This window comes from Vidua chalybeata, chromosome 7 (genome assembly GCF_026979565.1).
Source record: "Vidua chalybeata isolate OUT-0048 chromosome 7, bVidCha1 merged haplotype, whole genome shotgun sequence".
NCBI classification, from domain to species: Eukaryota; Metazoa; Chordata; class Aves; order Passeriformes; family Viduidae; genus Vidua; species Vidua chalybeata.
Window position 1 is genome coordinate 12,755,777 of NC_071536.1, and position 22,215 is coordinate 12,777,991.

At 38.7% G+C, this 22,215-nt stretch overlaps 1 protein-coding gene across 10 annotated transcripts in view; it reads left to right on the plus strand.

Moving 5' to 3' along the window:
- The window catches only part of CARF (calcium responsive transcription factor), a 31,968-nt gene that overhangs the window by 8,182 nt on the left and 1,571 nt on the right, over positions 1–22,215 (plus strand). Inside the window, exons 3-17 of one of the 10 annotated variants that reach the window (XM_053947668.1) lie at positions 753–882; positions 1,265–1,349; positions 5,048–5,237; positions 7,419–7,539; positions 8,443–8,586; positions 9,026–9,259; positions 9,655–9,817; positions 10,718–10,793; positions 11,959–12,089; positions 13,085–13,451; positions 13,932–14,636; positions 18,236–18,364; positions 20,344–20,507; positions 20,907–21,065; positions 21,969–22,153. In XM_053947668.1, the coding sequence (XP_053803643.1) occupies positions 753–882; positions 1,265–1,349; positions 5,048–5,237; positions 7,419–7,539; positions 8,443–8,586; positions 9,026–9,259; positions 9,655–9,817; positions 10,718–10,793; positions 11,959–12,089; positions 13,085–13,451; positions 13,932–14,050 (1,760 nt within the window). In that variant the 3' untranslated portion in view covers positions 14,051–14,636; positions 18,236–18,364; positions 20,344–20,507; positions 20,907–21,065; positions 21,969–22,153. Of the gene's footprint in view, positions 1–752; positions 883–1,264; positions 1,350–5,047; positions 5,238–7,418; positions 7,540–8,442; positions 8,587–9,025; positions 9,260–9,654; positions 9,818–10,717; positions 10,794–11,958; positions 12,090–13,084; positions 13,452–13,931; positions 14,637–18,235; positions 18,365–20,343; positions 20,508–20,906; positions 22,154–22,215 lie in introns of all 10 variants that reach the window. The other 9 variants (XM_053947670.1, XM_053947671.1, XM_053947672.1 and 6 more) reach the window with 9 other exon arrangements.

Genomic DNA, 22,215 nt, shown 5'->3' on the forward strand with positions numbered 1-22,215 from the left:
GTTAATCTGAATACACACTTAGGAATCTTCTTATGGAGCTTTGTGTGCATCCATTTCTGTACTGTGTCAATAGCTTACCACTCTCTCTGGATGAGGGAAAGAAGCTTTCATAACTGAAGGGCAAAAATCCCTCATCTAAAGAGACCTTGTGTGTTTACATTTAGACCAAAATATTGAACATCTGCTTTCACAGTTTTCCATTATGTTTTTGTTTAACTGTATACACAGGCTTCAGTCTAAGAGCAATTTTTGGCTTGTGGATTGCTCCCTATTACCAAGAAAGGCTAAAACATTTGTTCTAACAGTATGTCAGATTCAATTACAAGAGGCCTGTTTTTCTTGATTAAGTGTTCTTTTCTAAGTACAAAGCAGTATCATTACCTCATTTTTTCTTGTTTTAAAAGCAACCAGTATGTGACTTGCAGCTGAACAAAATACTCCTGCAATCCTGTATGGATTCCTGGAAGCAGAGTAATTTGCAAGTTGTTCTGATTATTTACCTTGTTGTGGAATGATTCATAAGCAGTAGCACAATTACCAAAGTCCTTAAATATAACAGCCTTCCAAGTGTATCTTCATGTGTGCCAGGAGTTTGAGCACTGATTTACAACTGTTAGATTACTTTATCATCTATAAAACTTCTTTCCTATGTCAAAAATCTTGCTTTAACAACACACAAAGTTTAATGATAGCTTGTTTTTCCCCAGTCTTCATTCAGTTATTAACCAGGAAGCTGCTTTTTTTTTGTAAAGATATTTCAGAAGAGAAGTGTGGTGATGGGAACCTGCAGACTGTGGTGGTGGCTTCTATAGCAGACAATGCAAGCAGTTACATTCTACATCCACAGACATCTCTCACCGTTTCAAAAAAAACAGCCACCAGGTAGGTCAGGGATTAAAAGGATGGACAATCACTTTGATCCACTGTTAGCACTGCCATTTTTTCTTGCAGTTTGTTTTCGTAATAGTTATCACAAAATTACCATGGAAAAGAGGTTATGAACCCACAGTGCACTGAATGTTTGGAGGACTTGAATGTAGAAAACCAGTGGGGTTTTTAATACTTTTATTCACTGTAAATTATTTTAACAATGAAATAGAATATGAAAATGAAAACCACAGGTTTTTGAGGCACGTTGAGACAATATCCATAATTTGATCATATGCTCTAGGGTTGTACATAATACACTGATTTGATCTTACCTGTAGTTTAGGCTAAGTTGTTGCTTTTCTGAATGTCTGTATAAACTTCTATTTTTTTTCAGGGTAGTGGAAGATTCTTTTCCCATCCCTCTTCAGCCATTGCCACTAGATACGCCTGCATGGGCGCGCTGTCTCAGGAACTGTGAGGTGGGCCACAAAGAATTCTGACTTAATGTTTTATCATCTAGCTCTGAGATAGTGTTCCTATTCCTTGAAAGGAATAATTCATAGCTGTAGAAGTGTTCAAGCTTCTTGGTATATAGCACTGGTACTGCTAGCACAGTTAAACACATAAAATGCTGTGAAATCCCTCTCTATTTTGAGAATTTTAGGGTAACTGACCATCAACTGCTCCTGAATTAAAAGAAGTGCTGCTGAAAACCTGATAGCAGCAGGTTGATAGAGCCTGCTGGGAAGCTGTAGAGCTGGGAAGAGCCATTGTGTGCCATGTTAGGGTTTGCTGTTGAACAACAATGCAAATTTCACTGACTTCTGCAACTGTTCATGTGGTTTGTGTTATCACATAGAAATCAAAATCCATGTGATTGGCCAGTGTAAATTCTGAGACTTAATGCACCCTAATATCAATATTTCACTAAGGATTCCTATTTTAGATATTATTGCTGATTTTTATTTTTTGTCCCAGCAAGTTAGGTTACTTGTGCTTGTTTCCTCTTTTGTTAAAAAATGCTCTGTCTTTATGTTCTGTGATGGCTTTTGACTTAAACAGAACTCTTCCTTTGTTGCATATTGTTAAATGTTTGCAGAACTATCCTGATGACTGGCATGCTATCAGCAGCTAGAATCCATCATAAGTCCCTTAACAGGAAGGGGTGAGAGATAGGAAGTTTCTTGAGAGATCAGCTACCCCTTCCTCCTGCTGCCAGACTCTTCCTGACAGATGTTTCTTTTACTTTCTCTTAATACTTCTTAAAAGTAAAGCTCATGGTCTGTAGCTGCTTAATCTCTTTAGATATCTCTACCATTTTTTTTTCTATTGGCTTGGAAACTGATATCTAGAAGTTGCAGTTTCATGAAGTTCACTGTGTTTTTAACACTATGTGGTACATTCTTTCCTGTCTTAACATCCATGTGGCTTATCTGAATCATTTATTATTGGTATCATATTATCAGAGGACTTAGGATCTGCTTTGTCTCTCTATTATAAGAAATTTCACCTGCTGTGTTTAAAATTCACAATGACATTTATAGGAAAGTTCTTATTTTTAAAGAAAAGGAAATAGAAATAATGTCTATTTTAATATGTTCTGAGGACACAAACATCTCCCTCTGCTGTTCAGCTGAACTGTTTCCTGTATGCATTAATCCTCTCTGATCCACCAGAGAGTGCTGGGATGTATTGTGCCTTTTTTGGGTACAGACTAGAGACACTGGGATTTTGAGGTGTCAATTATCTTTCAGGTGTCAAAATGTTTTGTTACTAGTAACAGAATTGAAGGATCCTACTGAAATTTGGAGATCCAGTTTGGAGAGGTACTGGTAAATATGTCAGGTCACAACTCCACTCTTTCAGTTGTCTTTCAGAACTGAAGCAAGCTTAAGCCAGTGTTGCGGTCTCTGTGGCTTGCACAAGATGTCAGCAGGTGAAGCCACTGCACTCCAAAGGCCAGTGACTCCTTTGGCAGTTGGTACTGTGGGCAAACACAGAGCAGTAAAAGCTGGCTGCCTTGAAATGTTCAGCTTACACTTACTGTGTCTGGACTGCAAAATGCCTCTGGTAGCCTGCTGTTGTGAGTTTCCTCAAGGAAAACTGCAGTCTTGGTGTGTTTACTTTAGGGTAAGCTTTTATGTACTTTGCTGAGGCAAGACCAGGGGAGAAAGAAGGAATCACTCTATTTTTTGGCTTGAACCTTGGAGTTAAAGGGCTGAAGAGTATGTGATTACTTCAAGGTAATCATTGTTACAGAGTTAATTTAAACAGTTCCTTTCAATAACTTATATTTAGTTTTCAGTGGTCTGATCAGAATGCATTTCCTGCATGTATCAGTCTACTGAAATAAAATGTAATTTAAAACTGCATTAATTAACTATACACAATTAAGTTATTTGTCTGAAGAAGGTAGTCTTGTTTGTCCATTTCTTTCCTACTTGTGAAGCCTGTAGAAAGCAGGGATCTTACATGCTGTATGGTTTTCTTCTTGTCCTCCTTCTCCCCTTCCACCAGTTTAGGGAAAATGATCTAACTAGTGCAAAAGTAAAGTCAGAATAGGAGAAAGTTCCTTAACTGTTTTTGCTACTTTTCTGGCACAATGGTTTTGTCAGTCTTCTCATCTCTCTAGAATAAGGTCAATTACCTATTTTTAGTGACCAGGTATAAGGTATGGAAAAAAAACCCAGCTGATTTTGCAGTATTTATTATGTGCAGCGGTGCTGTAATCCCTCTTCTGAAAGGCAACATCCCAGACTTCTGGAAAGAAAGAAGTTCTAGTACTCCTCAGGCTACTTTCCTTCTCCTGAATTTTTCAGATCAAGTTTTCTTCAGAAGTATTATTTATAGCTTCTAGCTAAACAATTGCCGATGTTTCTTGCTCCCAGAGCCATGTGAGTGCAGCCTGTGCAGACTTGGTTAGCTGCTGCAGCAGTGCCTGCAGAGCAGTGAGCTCTGAGGTGTGAACAGCTCGTGTCTCAATGACTCACACCCCGTACACACACCACCCTCCATGTCTGGCCTTGCACTAGCAGCAGCACTGTGCTGGCCCAGTTCATTCACAAGATCTTCACTGGTTCACTGCTGACTTTAGGTCTTGCTAGCCACAGACATGTGGCAGCACATTCTGTTTTTCTTAGATGAGTGTGAGGCAGGTTTTAAGCAGTTGTTGCTAAGGTATGTGTGTGATAATCTTGGAGAGACTCTTTTGCTGACAGTATTAAACATCTGGCTATTCTGTCACTGAAGGTGGCAAAACAAATATATCAGACCTTAGTACTCATTCACCATGTGTTTGTCCCACAGATAAACTTTAAGACTGAGCTGGCAAACTACTCTGGCTGTTACAGCTACTTGGCCAGCCTGACCCTCAGCTGCATATGAACAGAAGGAAGTGTTGCCTTCTCAGTTTGGATGAAAAGTTCTCTGATCCAGTAATTTTGTTGTTTGCTGGCTGGGCCTTTGCAGACCAGCACCGAACCAATTGTGATGGAACTGAGTAGCTGGAGTAGCAACTACTGAGTAGGTGGATAACTTCTTTGAGTCAAGTTAGATGCAGTTTTTGTGGCGTTGCCCAGACATTAGCAGAGTTCATTGAAACCATCATCAGTTTGCACATAGCAAATCTGGTATAGTATGTTTCTGTGTAATGCTGAGAATCAAGAGTGCCTTGAAGGTTGAGAGGGATGTTGTGTGAGACATTCAGTTCAAAGTTAGTGCACTAAGTAGCTGAGACAGTTACTGGTGGTATGGGCAGTTGCATTCTGCTCCAGCTCAGTGCCGTGTGTGTTGCAGTAAATGCAGAGATCCTCTATGGCAGTCAAGTGAAAAACTTCATGTAGTGTTAATTTGTCTAGAGAGTGATCGCAACTGACGTGTGTTTGGGGTAAACCACAAGAGTGAAGTTGTCCTCTGGAAATCAGAGTTGACAGTGACTGTAACCTTTTCAGGGATTCTTGGTGTTCTTAGGGTTTTGGATGGCTGACAACTCCTGACCTCAGTGGGGATTGCTCTTCTGTTAGATCCTATCTCTTTATGAGAATAAAAAACATGGAATGCCAAAAATCTGGGCCTATATTCTCACCTGCCAGAGTCCCTGACTGCTTTCGTTTTCTTGTGTAGTGTTCAGCAGTCAGATGGGTGAATAATCCTATTATCTCCCATCCTTTCCACGCAGAGAATTGGGGATTCGTACCGCGGCTATTGTGTGAGCGAGGCAGAGTTAGAGAGCGTTCTCATGCTACACAAGCAGCAAACACAGAGTGTGTGGGGGACGCGCCAGTCTCCAAGCCCAGCCAAACCCGCCACACGGTTGATGTGGAAATCTCAGTATGTCCCATATGATGGGATCCCCTTTGTCAATGCAGGTAACTAACTTTTATTTTAATAACTACTTTCAACATTTCAACATCAGCTCCCAGCTGACCACAAAGAAGAATCTTTATGTTGTTCCTTAGTTCTGATAAGGCCAAGACACAAACATAAAAAAAGGAGCAGCTTGCACACTGCTGTGAGAGTCTGAAGGAGCTTGTTTCTTTTTTATGTTTTGCCGTGATTATTTCCTTTTGTCCTTTAGAGATTAGCTAAGTACCATTTGATGGGGGTTCTTGTGATGAGGTCTTTAAGGGGAGGTCCCATCTGCTCTATTAGGACCTGAAAGTTCTCATAAGGGTAAGACCTTGTTCAATTATTCTTGCCTAACTTGAAGATCTTTAGAAGAGTTTATTCCACAGGAGTCAATAAACTATTTAAGTTGCAAACATTAAAGTAATAAATAAATAAATTCAAAATGCCAAACAAGCAAGCAAGATAAACATCAACAGACCTCAGCAGAGACTTTTGGCGTTTGGGGTTCTTTTTGAAATGTTCATGCAGACTTCACAGGTTGGTAATTACATATTTAGCTCATGCATATGAAATTACCAAGAGTTTAATTTGGATATAAAATGAACGGGCTTTACTTGCTACATAAAGAAAATGAGTGAGAGGAATGTAGGTTATATTTGGGGTTTTTAATTCTTTTTTTCCCTGAGAGTTAGTGAAAAAGGGAAATGTTAGCACCAGTTTTAAAGCTTCAGCCATAAATGGTGAGATAAAAGAAAACTAAGAATAAAATCAAAGCAACTTACCCCTTTTTTTTTCCCCAACATGCATATGAGACATATGCATGTTTCATCCAAATCATTTGGTATCTCATGGAAACACATTATGTTGCTGTTACAATACTTCAAAAGTTTCTGGGTATATCACTTGTAGCATAGGCAGCTCCTTGCCTGCATACTTGAGTACACAAACTATAAATAAAAGATAACTAAGCATGATGTGGAAGAAATTTGGAAGATGTTTCTTTCTTGATCACTTCAATGCTTTGCTTGTCAATCCCTTTTGTTAGAGGTCTGACTGGAAGAAGTCACTTACTTCAAATTTAGAGAAAAGCAATATTTGTTTGAGCCTGTCTGGTTTTGTGTGGGTGTGCTGTGCTGAAACTGTTACTTAGCAGTTAAGATTTCTTAACTGCAAGGCTGAGCTTTTATGGAACAGCATGGTCTGAAGTGTTGATTTAAGCCAAGAGGCTGGAAATGTCTGCTGACCTTATCTCATGGTTTGACCCCAGCTGGAAATCACCACAGAGCCGCTCACTCATTCCCCCAGTGGGATGGGGAGAGAATCAGAAAGGTAGAAGTGAGAAAACTCATGGGCTGAGATAGGAACTGTTTAAAAGGTAAATGAAAGTCCACACACACAAGCAAAGTGAAGTAAGAAATTCATTCACAACTTCCTATCCCCAGGACAGCAGGACACCATCATTTATAGCAGTTACTTGGGAAGACAAACGTTCTAACTTTGTACGTGCCCCCCTTCCTCCTATTTCCCTCGGCTCTATATGCTGCACATGCTGCCATATGACATGGAATATGACTTTGGTCATTTTGGGTTAGCTGTCCCAGCTGTGTCCTGTCCCAATTCCTTGTCTCCCTCAGTCTCCTCATTGGTGGGGTGGAGTGAGAGGCAGAAAAGACCTTGACTCTGTGTAAGCCCTGCTTTGCAGTGACTAAACATCCATGTGTTATCAGCACTGTTTCCAGCACAAATCCAAAACACAGCTTCACGCTGGCTACTGTGAAGAAAGTTAACTCTATCCCATCCAAAACCATCACACCTTTGATTTCAGTTGGGGATTTTCTCTGTTGTTTTGGGGGTTCTGTGTTTTATGTTTATTACCAATATTGTGCTCCTTTGGTGGCTTACAAGACTTCTCATCTTGTAAAGTACTGGTGCTCACCAGGGCAAAGTCCAGTGTTTTGCCCTCACATATGTTGAGGAGAGCTGTGAGTTGTAATAAGTTTGAGAAATTATTTAAAGTGCTCTGTGTTTTTACATGCTGGGAGAGAAGCATTTGCATTGTATTTGCTTGCTATATCTGAGGGTTCTGCCTTCTGAAGAGTCTGATGGAAAACAGAAAGAACTCTCATCTCTTCTGTAGTTAGTATTTTAGTGTAATGAATTAAGTGATTGCTTGCACAGAGTGCATTACTTTCTGTTTCCAGGAAGCAGAGCCATTGTAATGGAGTGCCAATATGGGCCAAGGAGGAAAGGATTTCAGCCCAAAAAAGCTGGTGAGCAGGAATGCACCTCTAGCCAGCTGTACAAAGCCACTTGTCCAGCAAGGTAAGAATTATATATAAAGCTATAAGAGTGACTGAGCATCCTAAGAAAGAATTCTTGCTGTGAGCCATGACCGAGCACTGGTTTGAGATGGTAGCTGATACTCACAGTAGCTCTTTTGCTTTATCTCCTTGATACCTTGAGGTTGATACTCATTTAGAGGTAAGGAGGAAATGCTGTCATGTCTGATTGAATAAGGCTGAAATTTGATAGATTCCCTGAATGCAAAGTAGCAGTACATCACACTATGAAATACAAGTGGGATTCATTATCTACCTGAGCATTCACAAGTTATCGTGGTGTCCTTTAGTGACTATTTCTGCTTCTAAAACTTTGTCATCTTCTTATTTATTGTTTCTTCTTCAGGCTTTTAATTGCACTGATATCAGTCAATCATCCTAGTTTAGCACATGTTCTGTGTGCTGAAGGAGTTACAGTTCTTCCTGTTCACTGGGGATTTTCTCCTTCAACACCAATGGTTTTTTTCCTCACCCTTGAGCATTCTCCTGGGTGCTTGTTCAGTTTTTACTGAGCTGAGAGTGTGTTTGATGATAATTGCAGCTAGGTCTGTATGTGCTCAATTCTGCACAGCTGGGTGAACAGCAGCCTGTTCACAATTGGTGTTGGGGTTTTACTATACTGAGGGATGAGGGCTTTTGCTGAGGAGTAAAATCACTCTGGCTGAGTGGCTTGCAGACCAGAACAGAAGTGTGTCTGTCTGCATCCATAGCTATTAATGTATCCTTAGGAATTTTACAGTTCTTTTAGAGACTCCTCAGACCTGACATCACTCTGCTTGAACTTTTTCTTTATTAATGCCTGATATGAAGTAAGTGGGATTTTTGCCTTTCCCTTCCCAAGGACAAAGTATACTGATGGAGAACTTTTTTTATTCCTCCTTGGAAGGATCTATATTAAAAAGGTTCAAAAGTTTCCAGAATACAGGGTTCCTACTGATCCTAAAATTGACAAGAAAATAATAAGAATGGAACAGGAGAAAGCATTCAACATGCTGAAGAAGAACTTGATAGATGCTGGTGGTGTCCTCAGGTGAAACTTCCACTTTTTTCTTTATTTTCACAAATGAAATGGAAAAGAGCAGTATTTTACTTGGTCTTTTTTTGTTGTTTGTTTTGTTTTTTACTTAGTCACTTATTAATAGTAAAAAAAATCCACAATGTCAGTAAGACTTCTGTAGCACTGAAGTATTAATTTGGTAAATGTGTTAAGCACTACGCTATGGAACTTCAGCAGGTGTTTCCATGCAGGGTATTGCTAGAAATAGTTGTATTGTTTTGGGGTTGATCTAGTTCATTTTGCATTGAAGGTGTGAGAAGGCCCCGAGTTCTGAAAGATATGTTCTTGCTCAGGGGCTATAAAAACTTGTCACACTGACTAGTTGTTGGTAGTTCTCAGACTGTTTCCCCCGGACACTTACTTATTGCCTTTGTTTGAGAATTGTGTGTATAAACTCTCTCCATCTTGCTAGGTGGTATGTACAGTTGCCTACTCAGCAAGCCCACCAATATCATGAAATGGAAACTTCCTGCCTCCCTCCTTCACCATCCCATCTTTCTACGTCTTCTCCTGAGGAGGAGGAGGAAGTCATTAGAGATGAGAACAGTACTCTGCCTTCTCGACTTCATCCTCAAGTGGCAGACAAGATCCGAGAACTGGTGTCTCAGGGAGTAGAGCAGGTCTATGCAGTGAGGAAGCAACTAAGGTACAGAACTGTCTGCAGTGCTCTCAGTCTAAAGTGCTATATCTACTTTTGTATTTGATTAATTTGGTTTGCAGCTAAAGGGTAGTGCTGGTGCATTACTAAATCTAATTCCCAGATGTCGTAAGTTTTTTTTTTCCCCAGCTTTTGCTATCTTTTCATATCATTGTAGATAGCCACTAAGAGCTGCTGTACTCTTTAAAGTTACTTGAATAAATGGGGGTTTTATATTCCATATTCTGTAGCTGATGCACAAAGAACTGGCTCAGTAGATCATCTAGCTTACTTTTGTCTTGTCATTGCAACAAGGGGAGGGAGAAGGTAGCAGTGTCTCTTAACAGCAGGAAATAGTGGAATATATTTAAGTATGGTAATAAATGTCCTTTAACATACGACAGAAAGTATGTGGAAAGAGAATTGTTCACACCTGATGAAGTGCCAGAAAGACATAACCTGTCCTTCTTCCCCACTGTGAATGACATCAAGAACCACATTCATGAAGTGCAGAAGTCCCTAAGGAATGGAGAGATGGTGTATAATTCAGAAAGTATCCCAGCAACAGTATGTTGGCCTTTGTGTATCTTTTTGATTTTTGGAGTTAAATACTGGAAATCTTAATTTTTATCACTTAGCTGTATTTCATCCAAAATTTTATGTGACTTTATATTTGCAGCAGCAATATTTTCAGTGGAATCTGTAGCTGAGTAAGACTGGATTGAATGTGAATAAAACCTTCTGACCTTATTCAGTATTTATGTCATCAGCATTAGATTGCTGTTAGTTGGTTGACAGATCATCATATTAGCACTTCTTGATGACTGTGTGAAGTGGAAGCCATTGGTGTAGAAAAACTGACATGTGGCATAAAATTTTTTTCATGGCTTTGTCACTGTCTATATTTTGAAGTTACTACTACTTTTCAGTAGCTGAAAAAATGGGGACGAAGTGTGTCTCAGGTGCTGTCTAAATTAGGACTTTGTAAATATTTTGAATGTGTAAATAGTAATAAATGCACTTTATAGTAAGTGCAGTGAGGTTGGAGTTGAATCTTCTAAATGCTCAGTAACTCTTAAATCTTGTTCCTTAATTTTCTCCCGTGTGTTGAGTAATAAAGGGTACGCAGTGATCCTAATTTTCCCAGTTATGAGACTAACTGCTAGGAAATGGCTGATTTAAAATCAGCTTTGACAAACAGTACTGTTTAGTCATGCTATGTCATCAGTCTTTTCCCTCTCCCAACACTGGTGTAGTCCAGGTATCTTCCTGATACACAGTGCATGTTTAAAAATCTTTTACAGTACTTTTTATTTTTGTGAATCAAGAGGTCCTAAAATGCATAATTATAAAAAACGTAAGAAAATGTAGTTTTAGACACTGTTTTCTTATCAGTCCTGTATCGAGCCTGTGTTCCTGTAGACAAGCTTGCACTCTTTCTGAGAACTGAGTCCTTTTTCCTTTCAGCTGCAATGGACCACAGACAGTGGGAATGTCCTCACAGAAACAGTGACTGTTGCATTTGCCTCACCACCTTCAGATGGTAGGACTGCATGAATAACCTGTGTCTCCAAATGTGTTTTATTAGCTATGTCACAGAAGTTCATTTTTCTTCCTGGGAGGTTGCTGTCATGTCCTGTCACTCAGGTGAACTTAAGAATGATTATTTTGCTATAAGTGTCTTATTGTTTTGTTTTGGTTTTTTTTGTGTTTGACTGCATGTGTGGAAAAAAATATGCATAGTCATGATGTTGTTGGCAGAAGTATTAAACTTATCAATTTGGCTTTTATTTAGCATCTTTAAGCAAACAAAAATTTTAATGGGGTCGTTGTCTGGAAAGAACATTTTATCTGATAGATGTTTTGCAATTGATCATTCTCAATATTTTTGCATTCACCAGACTAATCTGCATTCACAGGGCATGTTCTTCTATTACCTCCATAACAGTGGAACTGAGAAATAAGAAGCTGAGCACTGTCTGCCTGTGTCTGCATAAAGTTTAACCAAAATGTTCTGGGTGGCTCAAACAGGAAATGGAATGATCTCATGAGAAGTTTTCTTGCAGAAATTGTTATAAGCAAATCTCAATTTTTGCCAAACTTCAGGAAATGAAGTTCAACAATCTTGCATTAAATAAGAATTTTGAGGATATTATATAATCTATAGGCTGAAAGACCTCCAGAAAAAATGGACTTTGGATGATATTGCATAGAAGTTACACTAATTTCACAAAGATGGGAAGGGAGTGGTGAGACACAGAAAATTTCCTGTGTAAATTTTTATTTTGAAAGACAACCCTTTCTTTTGATACCTGTGTGTTTTTAAGCCCTTACTCAGGTATAAATATTGTCAAATTATTTGCAGCTTTGCTAGAAACGTTTCAGCTTTTATGTTATAATTACAAATTCAAAGCATAGTGTAGGGTGCAATTACTTTGCTCTCAAGAACAGATTTATTGGTGCCTCTGGTTTTTGCTCTGTACAGATACATACAAACTTCCTGCAGTTTTGTCTTTTTGTCATACCTAGTTTTCTTTCTTTAGCATCCAAGTTCTGCAAAGAGAACAGCACATATGTATGTATATATGTGTCTTCTGTATATCTGTATTGAGATTGAAGGGAGTTTGTTTGGTTCACTGGGGAGGCTTTTATTAAACAGGAAGAAGAGATTTGTCATAACTGTCTGCTTCCTCACTTTGGCACCATAGGGAGCTCGGGAGTGGAGTCAGTCATCACCAAAGCAGAATCCAGCCAGAGTGGGGAGTCCTTGATACCAGAAACAGCTCAGCTCTTGTCTTCACTCTCTTCACTTCAGCCCAAGATATTTGCACAACTTCAGGTACAGTCAAGTCATTTACAGAACATCAAACATGCTGTGCTGGAAGTGCTGAAGGCAAGCTGAGAACAGCAAGTTCCCTCTCAACTGATCCCTAACATAGCTGTGTAACACTGGGACTTTGAAGTAGCTGTCAGCTCTTACTCTGGTTGCTCTTGCATGTCACATTTAGTTGTGGTTCAGAGGATCCCACTACCATCTTTTGACACTTTGAAGTTAAGGTCTCTTGTGAAGGCAAAACCAAGAGGATAAAAGTAGTGGGTTTCTACCTCAAACCAAGTACCTGTTCATTTGCCAAATGGTCATTTCATAATGAAAATGCTGCAAAACTGCAGGGAGATAAGACAGTCTTGTTTATTCCTTTTAAATCTTTCTCCGGCCTCTTAAGAAAATACCTTAAAATCCTGAAACTGCTCCTAGCTCATAGCTGTAAACTTGCAGGTTGAAAGGCTGAAGAGGGAGGGATAAGAATGTCATGCTAAAAGAGCTTCTTCTAAAGCTCATCTCCCTTTGAAGCTGGCTCTCTTGTCCCTCTTCCTTAACTACTTTGAAAATCTGCCTTCATATTTCCTGAACCCAAACAAAATGCATGATCTTTTCCCTAGAAATATGATCTGTAGTAAGATTCTGTTCTACTTGCTGTTTCTTCTCTTTCTGAGGGCAGCCTGACTCCATCTCACAAAATTTTATTTAAAGCAGTGTACTTAGCTTGTAGTACCCACCTCTTGTGGGAATGGGCAGTACTGGGGAATGATCTGAAACTGAATATCAATCCAAAATTAGAACTTTATGGTCATAAGCAATCTTCTAAATGCTGCTGGATTCCATTGTCCTAATTGTTTTCAAGTACATTTTGAACCTAGAGTTGCTGGGATTGAGTGTTCAGAAGAGTTAATGAGTAGGAAGTCAAAAGCAACCTAGACAATATATGCTATTAAATGCAAACTCCTTCTACTGTGAATGTTGCTATGTTGGTACTTCTGCCTTCTCTTTCACAGGGATTACAGTTGCAGTCAGCATTTACCTCAACAAATGGATCAACAGCCCTGCTAGCTGTAAATAACCATTCCCCTCCCAGCCCTGCAGGTCTCCTGGATTCCCTGGGGGGTGCAATAGGCAGCCATTCTCTAGCACTGAGTCAGGGGCAGAGTCTGCAAGCAGGTGCTGGCCTAACACAGGACAGTGCTGCTGCACCTGCTTTTGGGGCTCTGCCTGGCTCTGATCAGAGTCTGGTTGCCATGGGCCAGCTGGTACCAGCTGAAGGGGTGGATGACTCCAGAGGCCTGGAAGGAGGAATGCATCAAATTCTCTTGGGAGATGTGCATACTATTCCAGTACGGATTGTGGACAACCAGCCAGCACTTAGTAAGTTGCAGTTTTCTCAATAATATGTCAATATTAGAATAGAAAAAATACGGTGGATTTTGTTCTGTGTGTCTTGAAGAAAGGAGACAAATGTGTTGATAGTGGGGTACTCCAAGACAGACTTCTTTCCAAGACAGACAACTCTAAACAGTTTTTTTTTTTATTTTTCCATGGGAAAGAGGAAAGACGTTTTTTGTGAACATGATTTTATATCTCCAAACACGTTTTTTTAAAATTTGGTTTAAATATTGTTACTCGAGGGGAGCCTTACTGCAGTAAGTTCATGTCAACTTGCAGTGTTTTAGAGCATAGTAGGTGACATAACTGGCTGTCAGGCTAAAAAGCAGTAAACTTCATATGTGCCTTAACTATTAGCTTGAGTTCCTGAAATATTTTTCTTTTAAATGCACAGTTATTGGGGGCTGAAGCATTGTCAATGGAGTTTGAACTTCAACATTTGATTTTTGTTTTGTTTTTAAGCTGAAGAAAATACAGAGAGTGTTGTTACTTGTGTGAGCCAAGTTAAACAAGAACCAAAAGAAAAAGCGTTGTCTATGGAAACAGATAAAATCAGAGACTGCCACAGTTCCTCACCATAGTTCTTCACCTTCACCTGTGAAGCCTGGAAGGATTTTTCAAATTGGAGAACTCTAAATGTCTTGGAAGGAAAGGCAGGTGCTCTCAAAGTACTGCCATTCTTTTTTAATTGTTATGACATTCAGACTAAGCATATTTTAGGGTGCTGCTGACAGAAAGCTGTTTTTGTTTGACTGATGTGGCTCACTGCCAACTCCAGGTCATTCAGTTGCCCCATGGAACACCACCTCTCTCTTCTGTTTCAAGTTTTGAGTAATTTGGATTCTATCCAAATGGCCCATTTTGTTCATTGTTTCTGAAGGTCTTCCACAATTTAATTCCTTGGCTTTAGAATGTGAATCACAATGCTGGGTTCACATTTTCTGCTTGAGACCCTTGACTCTTATTGTACTACAGAGACCATAGAATCTGTCAGCTCCAAGATCACAGAATCCAACAGCAAAGTGGATCAGTATGGCAATGGTTTTGTGACAAAAGAAAGGTCCAGAATGCTAAACTTCAAAGTGATAAAGGACATGGATGCTTAAGAAAATGCAGCTTTGACCTGATCATAATGTTAATGGTGTGAAGATCAAGGAGAGGAGAAAGGTGAGGTTTCCAGGTGAACATAAGGTTGTATGATAAAGACAAGTGTGTGAATTGTAACAGTGAATGTTTTTGACTTGACATCTTTGAACTTAAGTTCTGGCTTTATAATGAGGTTCATTGATGCATGCAGCCTTCCTCTGCAGCAATGCTGTAATTGCAGTTGGTCATAACAACTAAATGTAGGAGTCTTCTCATGGAAAATGATTGATGCTGCCATTTCAGCTTATCTACCTCTTGCTTTGTGCACTTAAAGCTATCAGCTCAGACAGATGTGATTTAACCTGCTGTTGTTTGGTATGTAGGGCTTGTGGATACATTCCTAAGAAAGAGAAGCCCAAGAAAACAAAGGAAGTTATCAAAGCAACATGTTTTTGATTACTGACAGTATGCTGTCACCATGACATTCTGAAAAAAAACTAATCTCTTTCAAAAGTGACATATTCTCAGACTTCCGTGGTCCATACAATTAAAATAATTACCAGTAATCTTTAGAAAATGGAATGTGATAAAAATTAAGGTTTAGTAATATTTGAGTTAAAGCCATAGTAAGTAACTGAGCTGTGTAATGTGACAGACGTTTCCTTTAGAAAAAAAATCGCACCTACAAATAACTTGGAATCAATTTAAAGCTGTAAATGAAGTGAAACTGATAACAACATAGATATCAAGTTAAGCAATTTCACTGTTTGCTTCAGATGTTGAATTCCTAGAGCAACATTCAGAGTAGTTTCTATACAGCAATAGGAGCATTTTTGTTATTAGTTCCTGCTAAGTAGTTGAGAGCTTGATCATAAAACAGGTTTTTTTTCCTGCATGCTGTGGAGGAATTCAGTGTGAGGACTTCTCTCTTTTTCAGACTTAAAACAAACAAAGAACCCCAACAAAATTATTAGTTCATTTATGTAGAGAAGAAAGTGTTGTGAATATTATATGAACCAAAATATTAACATTTTAAAATTGTTACTTTACCTTACATTCAAGCATTCACAAACATCTTCTAAACAGTGGCCATTTAATTTTTTTTTTTTTCATTTTCTTTTGAGTCTTTAAACCTAAAACTTTTGAAAGCCTTACATTGAACTTGCGTTCCAAATGCCTTTATGTGCAAAATCTGTTAGGTGCTATATCTTAGTCTTAACATATATTAACTTCTCTGAGGTTAACTAACATTGTAAACATTATGTGTTTAAAGCTAATGTTTCTGGGTTAGCTCCCATTAGAATTTTCCAACAGGATTATGCTCTTATTAAATAAGAGCCAGTATTTTATCATGAAAGTGCATAAAAAAAACTCCATTTTTTGGAGCCTCCAATATTTAGCATCTACACTGACTTGTTTTTTTATATGCTTTACTCATTCCTAGGTAGGAAAAATCCCACAAGATTCACCTGTGGCATTTATTTATTTGGTTGGGGTTTTTAATCTTGCTTTATTTGTTTGTTGGTTGTGTTTTTTGGTAGGTTGTTTTGCTAATTGTAAAAATATCTCCCAGATGGACGTTGTCTGCTGCAGTGTTAGTTCTGGAACACTCAGTCAGCAGTCCCCTTCTGTTTTCCAGCTCAAAAACTGCATACCTCCTCAAAAACTGCATACCTGCATACCAGCTCAAAAACTGCATACCTCCTTCCATGCTACTGTATTCAATAAATCCATCATGGCCAGTTTTTCTTTAAGTTTAAACTATTGCATTCCAACCTATATTCTCTTTCCCTATATTGCTCTTTTTTTGAGAATTTTTCCTCATTGTTGAGAATCCTTCTTTTCAAAAGAATAAATTACAGCTAAAGATTACCAGCAAGAGGTTATTTCTGTTTTAGTTCTCTTCAAAGCAGACAATACATTTGAGATTGGAGGAAAAGCTTAAGGAAAGTCAAGGTATATTTCCATCAGTTCTTGCTTAGTTTCCTCATCAACAGTTCTGGTTTTAGCACAGTTCTTTCCACCGTGAGCTACAGTCTCATCCTGTGCTGCACAGTATTTCTGATGGTATTTCTGGTTTTGACCTAGTGCTCACAGCTGGAGAAAACACTCTTTTAGTCCATCTTGAATTGCAGGTTCTGAAATTAATTTTGTATTCTATCCTGATTTGCATGGTACTCTGAAAACAATAGAAGAAAAAGTTGGAAGTTTTAAAGAAGCAATAAAGAATTAGTTGTTTTTAAAATCTGGGGATTAGACTTGCAATTCTGTTATTATTCTGTTTATTGGAAAATTTATTTCAAATTATTCTTGAGTCAATACATTTTTGTCTTCAGTTTTCTTCATTTTCACAGAATTTCAGTTCTTTGTCTTCCAGATATATATTTCAGTTTATTGTTATGTTGTTTATTTTAATTCAATGTAATCATTCTTTTTCAAAGTGTGTTTTACATTTGTTTTGTGCATGTTGCTAAAGGAGGAACATGAACTCATCCCCCATGTCCAGTCTCTAGATTTGATTTAATGCCTTTGTCCATCTACATTTTACAGAGAAGACTGTTATGTATCTGAAAAAAAAATCAGAAGTAAATGCTGCCACGTTCAATGGTTAAAGTTGTTTAAATAGAGTACTCAGGGCTGATTTTTCAGAGTAATCTATGTAGCTTGGTGCAAAGTACTTGGTTATTACTTTGTGTTGGCATTGCAGACATTTTTCTGATGTTTACTTTGTTTTGTTGTGGTTGTTGTGTGCAAGCACTTATTTTGCAAACCTGGAATTCCTGACCTTCAACAATACTGTAAATGAACAACTGATTCTCCTGTTATCCTTGTTGTTGGTTGTCTGTAAGAGTGATTGGTTGCTTTACAAGAAGAGATGTGCTTCTGTATGTGCAAGCAAAATTAACCTTTTGGTAAAATGTAGAAGTGTAAAAAGGTACACATCTATAGCTCTCGTTCAAGGCTTGGAGGCCTGTTGGATGGAAATCAGTGCTGGTAATGAGTGCTTTTTGTGGTACAAAATTATTGCAGTTTCCACAAAATTTAGAGGCACAAATGTCTGTGTATGTATGTGTATATTTTTTTTTCTATAGTATCTTAATGTATAATATTCCTATTCAAATGTAAACTACTTATTCTTTTAAAATATTGGTCTATTTTGTGGCTATGGGGGCTCATGGGGAGAAATGCAAGAGCTCTTTCAGGACAGTGGATTTTAGGGATGATGGAGAACAAATAGGACAGCTCCAGGGAGAGCAGGTGGAAGAAGTTCCTGAAAAGCATGGATCCTGCTGGGAGGGCTAATGGAGGCTGTGCCTGGGGGGCTTTGGGGTTGAGAGCCCAAAGGCTCAATGCAGTTCCTGAGTCTACCCATAGTCCTCTCTATGCCAGCAGTGGATAGTGGGAGTTCATGGTAGGATTTTAAAGGTACGAAGAAAAGGGAAGCCTGCCCTGCCCTTAAAAACAGAAAAGCTGCTTGAGTTTTGGTGAGCATCAGAGCCAGATAAATGACTCCCGATAGTCTGAGTTGCCCATTCTTAATTTCTAATATGAAGAAGAAACTCCTCTTGGAGCTTCAGCCTAGGGCTGTAGACTCTTTTTCTTTACCTGTTACCAAGGAAAACAAATCTTTTCTTTCTAACTGAATTAACCTGCTGCTTTTCTCATCCCACTGACTGCAGCTCAGTATCTGCCCAAATGTCTCTTCCTTCACACTTAAGGCTTCCACAGAAATCCCAAGCCCTCAGGCCCTCCAATTCTCAGTGTTTCACTGTTGGACTGTTGAAGGAGCTGCTGAGTTCACTGCACAGGTAAACACTGGTGAGCTTTGCCCCATCAGTTTTTCTTCCTCCTTCCCCACAATCATAAGTACATATGTTCCTTTAAATTGCATTAAGGTTCTTTACTTGCTTGCATAGCGGTTTATCATCATTACTGGGATGAGTATGAAGGAGTCCCATTTCACAGACCATTTACATTCACAGCAACTGAAAAGATTTGATAAAACAAGGAGGAAAGGATGGCTTCTGCCAGCTGTTAGGGCTGGCCTCTTTCATACCACTTGAATTCCTGATTCTAGCTGTGGACAGTAGATGCCTGTTGTCTGTCTGTTGGCAAAAGTGCAATTTTCTCCCTTAAGCCTATTCAAGCAGATAGGGTCTCAGATGTTTAGGTAGGAAGAATCTGTTCCATTAGGGGTAGAAAGTGATACAGCTGAGATACAGCTGAGGATGGTGCTGTGAAAAGTTACTGCTCTTTATGGGTCTCTGGTGAGAAAATCATCTTTGATCTGCCTTCCCTTTCTGAACAAAGCTCTCCTAGGAATAGACTTCAGAGCCTATCCCATCAGTAACAATTATCTTCTCCCAACAACCATGCACCTCATTAATGAATGAAACAAGCCTTGGGTAAAACAAGTGGTGATAATGTTTTAGGTCAGAAGCTATCCATCCAGCTGGCCTATCCAACAGTAAGGTATGATTTGGGGGGGAGAGGAGGGAAGACCAAAAAACAGGAGTGTATGTGCATGCATTTTTTTTTTCCAATATAAGCTCTTACATCTTAGTATGCCATTCCATTTCTGATGCACATGACAAATTACATGTTTCTTTTCTGAAGGGATTTGAACTGGTTTTTGGAGAGTCTTCAAAGGAGTGGTCATAAATAATACTGCTCTGTCATATAAACTGCTAGTGCATATTTGTCAACTAGGACCCCATCCTGTTCTTGTGCAGAAGGGGTTTTAAAAGCATGGAAAGCTTTACGAGGACAAGTACTGAGTGTCCTTGTCCTAAGGAGTCTTCCCTGGACAGGAAAATAGGAGCTGTGGGAGTAATTCTCATCAGTAGTTGGTTAGCCTCTAATAGTTAGAAGAAACCTTGCAAAAAGCATGTGTATGATAGCCCCTTAGAAAATTTACCTTTGGATACGTAGTAGTTTTAAAATACATATGCATACATATATAGATGTATGTACCTCAAAATAAAATGGAGACACGACTGTAGTTGTTTTCACATAGTTCTTTAATACCATTTTAATTACACTTACTGTGGTTAAATCATGCAGATATTTTAGGGCACAATCAGATCTTTTAATGTGGATAATTGGAATTCATGTTTTTACTACAACCATCCTTCGCTCTCAGCAGCACGGCTAAGTTGGTCATTTTGCATGTACTGGCTTCTGTTAATGACATTCTGCCTGTTTAAACAAGAGCATGCTATTCTAAGCAAATTAAATTTCTCACTCTTCCTGATCTTTTTTCTAACAGGGATTGATATGGCTCATCATGAAAATCTGTTTGTAGTATAGTGCTTTCATAAGAGTCGATTTCTGGGTCCTCACTAGGAAGGAACTAGGGAGCAAAAGCTTACATGGTATTGGATCTGCCATTTGGACATTTGTGTAATGTACTTGAATTTCTATAGCAGGACAGTGTCAATACAGCATAAACTGTCACTAAAAGACTGTAAAAATTTCAACTCTATCCCTTGGTTAAGCGTTGACAGTTCAGTGGCTCCAGGGAAGATGATAGAATGTTTCTGCTCTTTGGAAAACAGTTTCTGTCAGTAGTTATTATTTAAAACATAATTGGGTGTGGCAATCAAATGGCAGTAGGAGAGCCAGAAACAGAGAGGTGTGTGTTGGCAGATCAGTGAGAGAGGGGGAAGTTCAGTCCCAGTGTCCTTGTGCCAGACTAACATTCTCTGTGCTAGTGCTGAAAGCATCCTTGACAAACAGTGATTGTCTTTGTGCTGACATAGCTGTTCTTTTTGCTTGCCCACTCAAGAAGTTCTACAAGCCTTCAAGGAACATGGAGAGCATGAAGGTGTGTAAGATCTTATGAGAGGACCTGCAGGAATGAAACAGAGGAGATTCAAGTTTGATGGCATGACTTCTATGTAATGCACTTTCTTTGGTGGGAGGAAGAAGATTTTCCAATAGAGAATAAAAGTAAATCTTCCTTTTCAGAATTATTAGTATTATTGCTCACTCTCTCTGGTTTGCTCAATAAGATGCCTAGTGTTTGGACAGATCTCAATGTTTTTATGAGTGTGTCCCAAAATGTTAATGAATACTCATTCATACATTGCCATCTTTCCATGTCATACTGAAACTGTAGGCCAGTGGCACCTCCTTCATCTTTTTATTGTCTCTGTGCATTTTATTAAAGTAAATGAAAGCTTGTTTTACAAAGAAACAGCAAAGAGCTTTTATCCAGAGTCCTTTCAGATATATACTTTTTAGAGTAAGCTTTAACTTAATAATGGATTAATAAGCTAAAATAACCTAAATAACCCTTTAATAACCTAAAATAACCAAATCCTTTTCACTTTTTTTCTTTATATCCAGAACATGAAGCATTCCAAACTATCCCTCAAAACCACCATGCTCAGAGCCTGAAAGGTTTGGCACTTTTCTTCCTCTGTAGGTCGTCTTCCATCTGTGCTGTGTTCAGTGTCTTGCATCTAAAACAGAATCCACAGTTAATACCTATCCCATTACATGAAGGTACTTTTTCATTTGCATAATCTACCTGGTCACTTGACAGCATGTCAGTAACAATATCTGCAAACTACCTTTTGTTGATTAACATCAGTCGCACAGTTCTAGATGTGGCAGATTTTCTTTGTGCATGGACTTTGCATTGGTTTAGTGATACCAGTGGTGTCAAAAATAGTCAAGTCTCATGAACTGAGAGCCTTCTCTTGTGGATTTGATCTTGATCTGAGCTCTGTCTGAGCTAGGGACAAATTCTGAGGCTATGCCCTTGTGTTCTGCAGTGCTTGTTGAGCAGAAGAAAAATCTTCCAACTCCCAAGGACAGCTGCATTTGTTTTTCTGCCTGATGCAAAGCTGCTCCTATTAATCTCTTGAAAAATGGCTCATGGAATTCTGCTTTCTTGCTTAAGGGAAGATAAAGTCTCTGTGTATGAAAACTTGGTGGAAAATGTACAGAGAGTTGGGAGCGCCTAGAACAGTCGCCCTCAAGTGTACTGAATTTAGGAATAGGAGCTGATAGAAGGAATAAGCAACTGAAGAATATCATGATGAAAGTAGGCATTCTTGCTCTTTACATAGCATTGCCCTTACACAATAATGTTCTTAAATATGTTCCTTGACAAACAATGGTCAGCAGTGAGAAGAAAACAAATCTCAATTTCTCCCCACTGCCACAGTTTAACAGTGCAAATTAATCACAAGTTGGGCCAAAAAACCTATCCTAGATCTAAGTTCAGTTTTGCTTTGCAGGTCACTGTTAAGTTACATAAATTTAACTTTTTTGCATAGCTGTTTCTTTTAAAGCTAAAATTAAGTGTGAAAGAGAATTGGAAATTTTGTTTCTAACAGAGGACACTTCAGTTGTCGGAAGTGTGCAGGTGTTTCCCCCTTGTCTTCCACTTTTATCTCTTAGTTCATTTGCTGTTTTCTCAAGATCACTTACCTCTGAGAGTACTCCAGATTACTGTCAAGAGACCAGAGCAGAGAACAGAAGAGGAAGACAAGTTTGCAAAAGAACTGCTTGCGGGAGATAGAAAGCTCTCAAAGTTACAGCTGAAGATTGCAATTTCTTATGGCTGAAATGGCTCACTTTATATGGTAAATGTTTTTTTTTTTTTTAATATACTGCTTTTTAATTGTTGATTTTGTTTCTATTTATG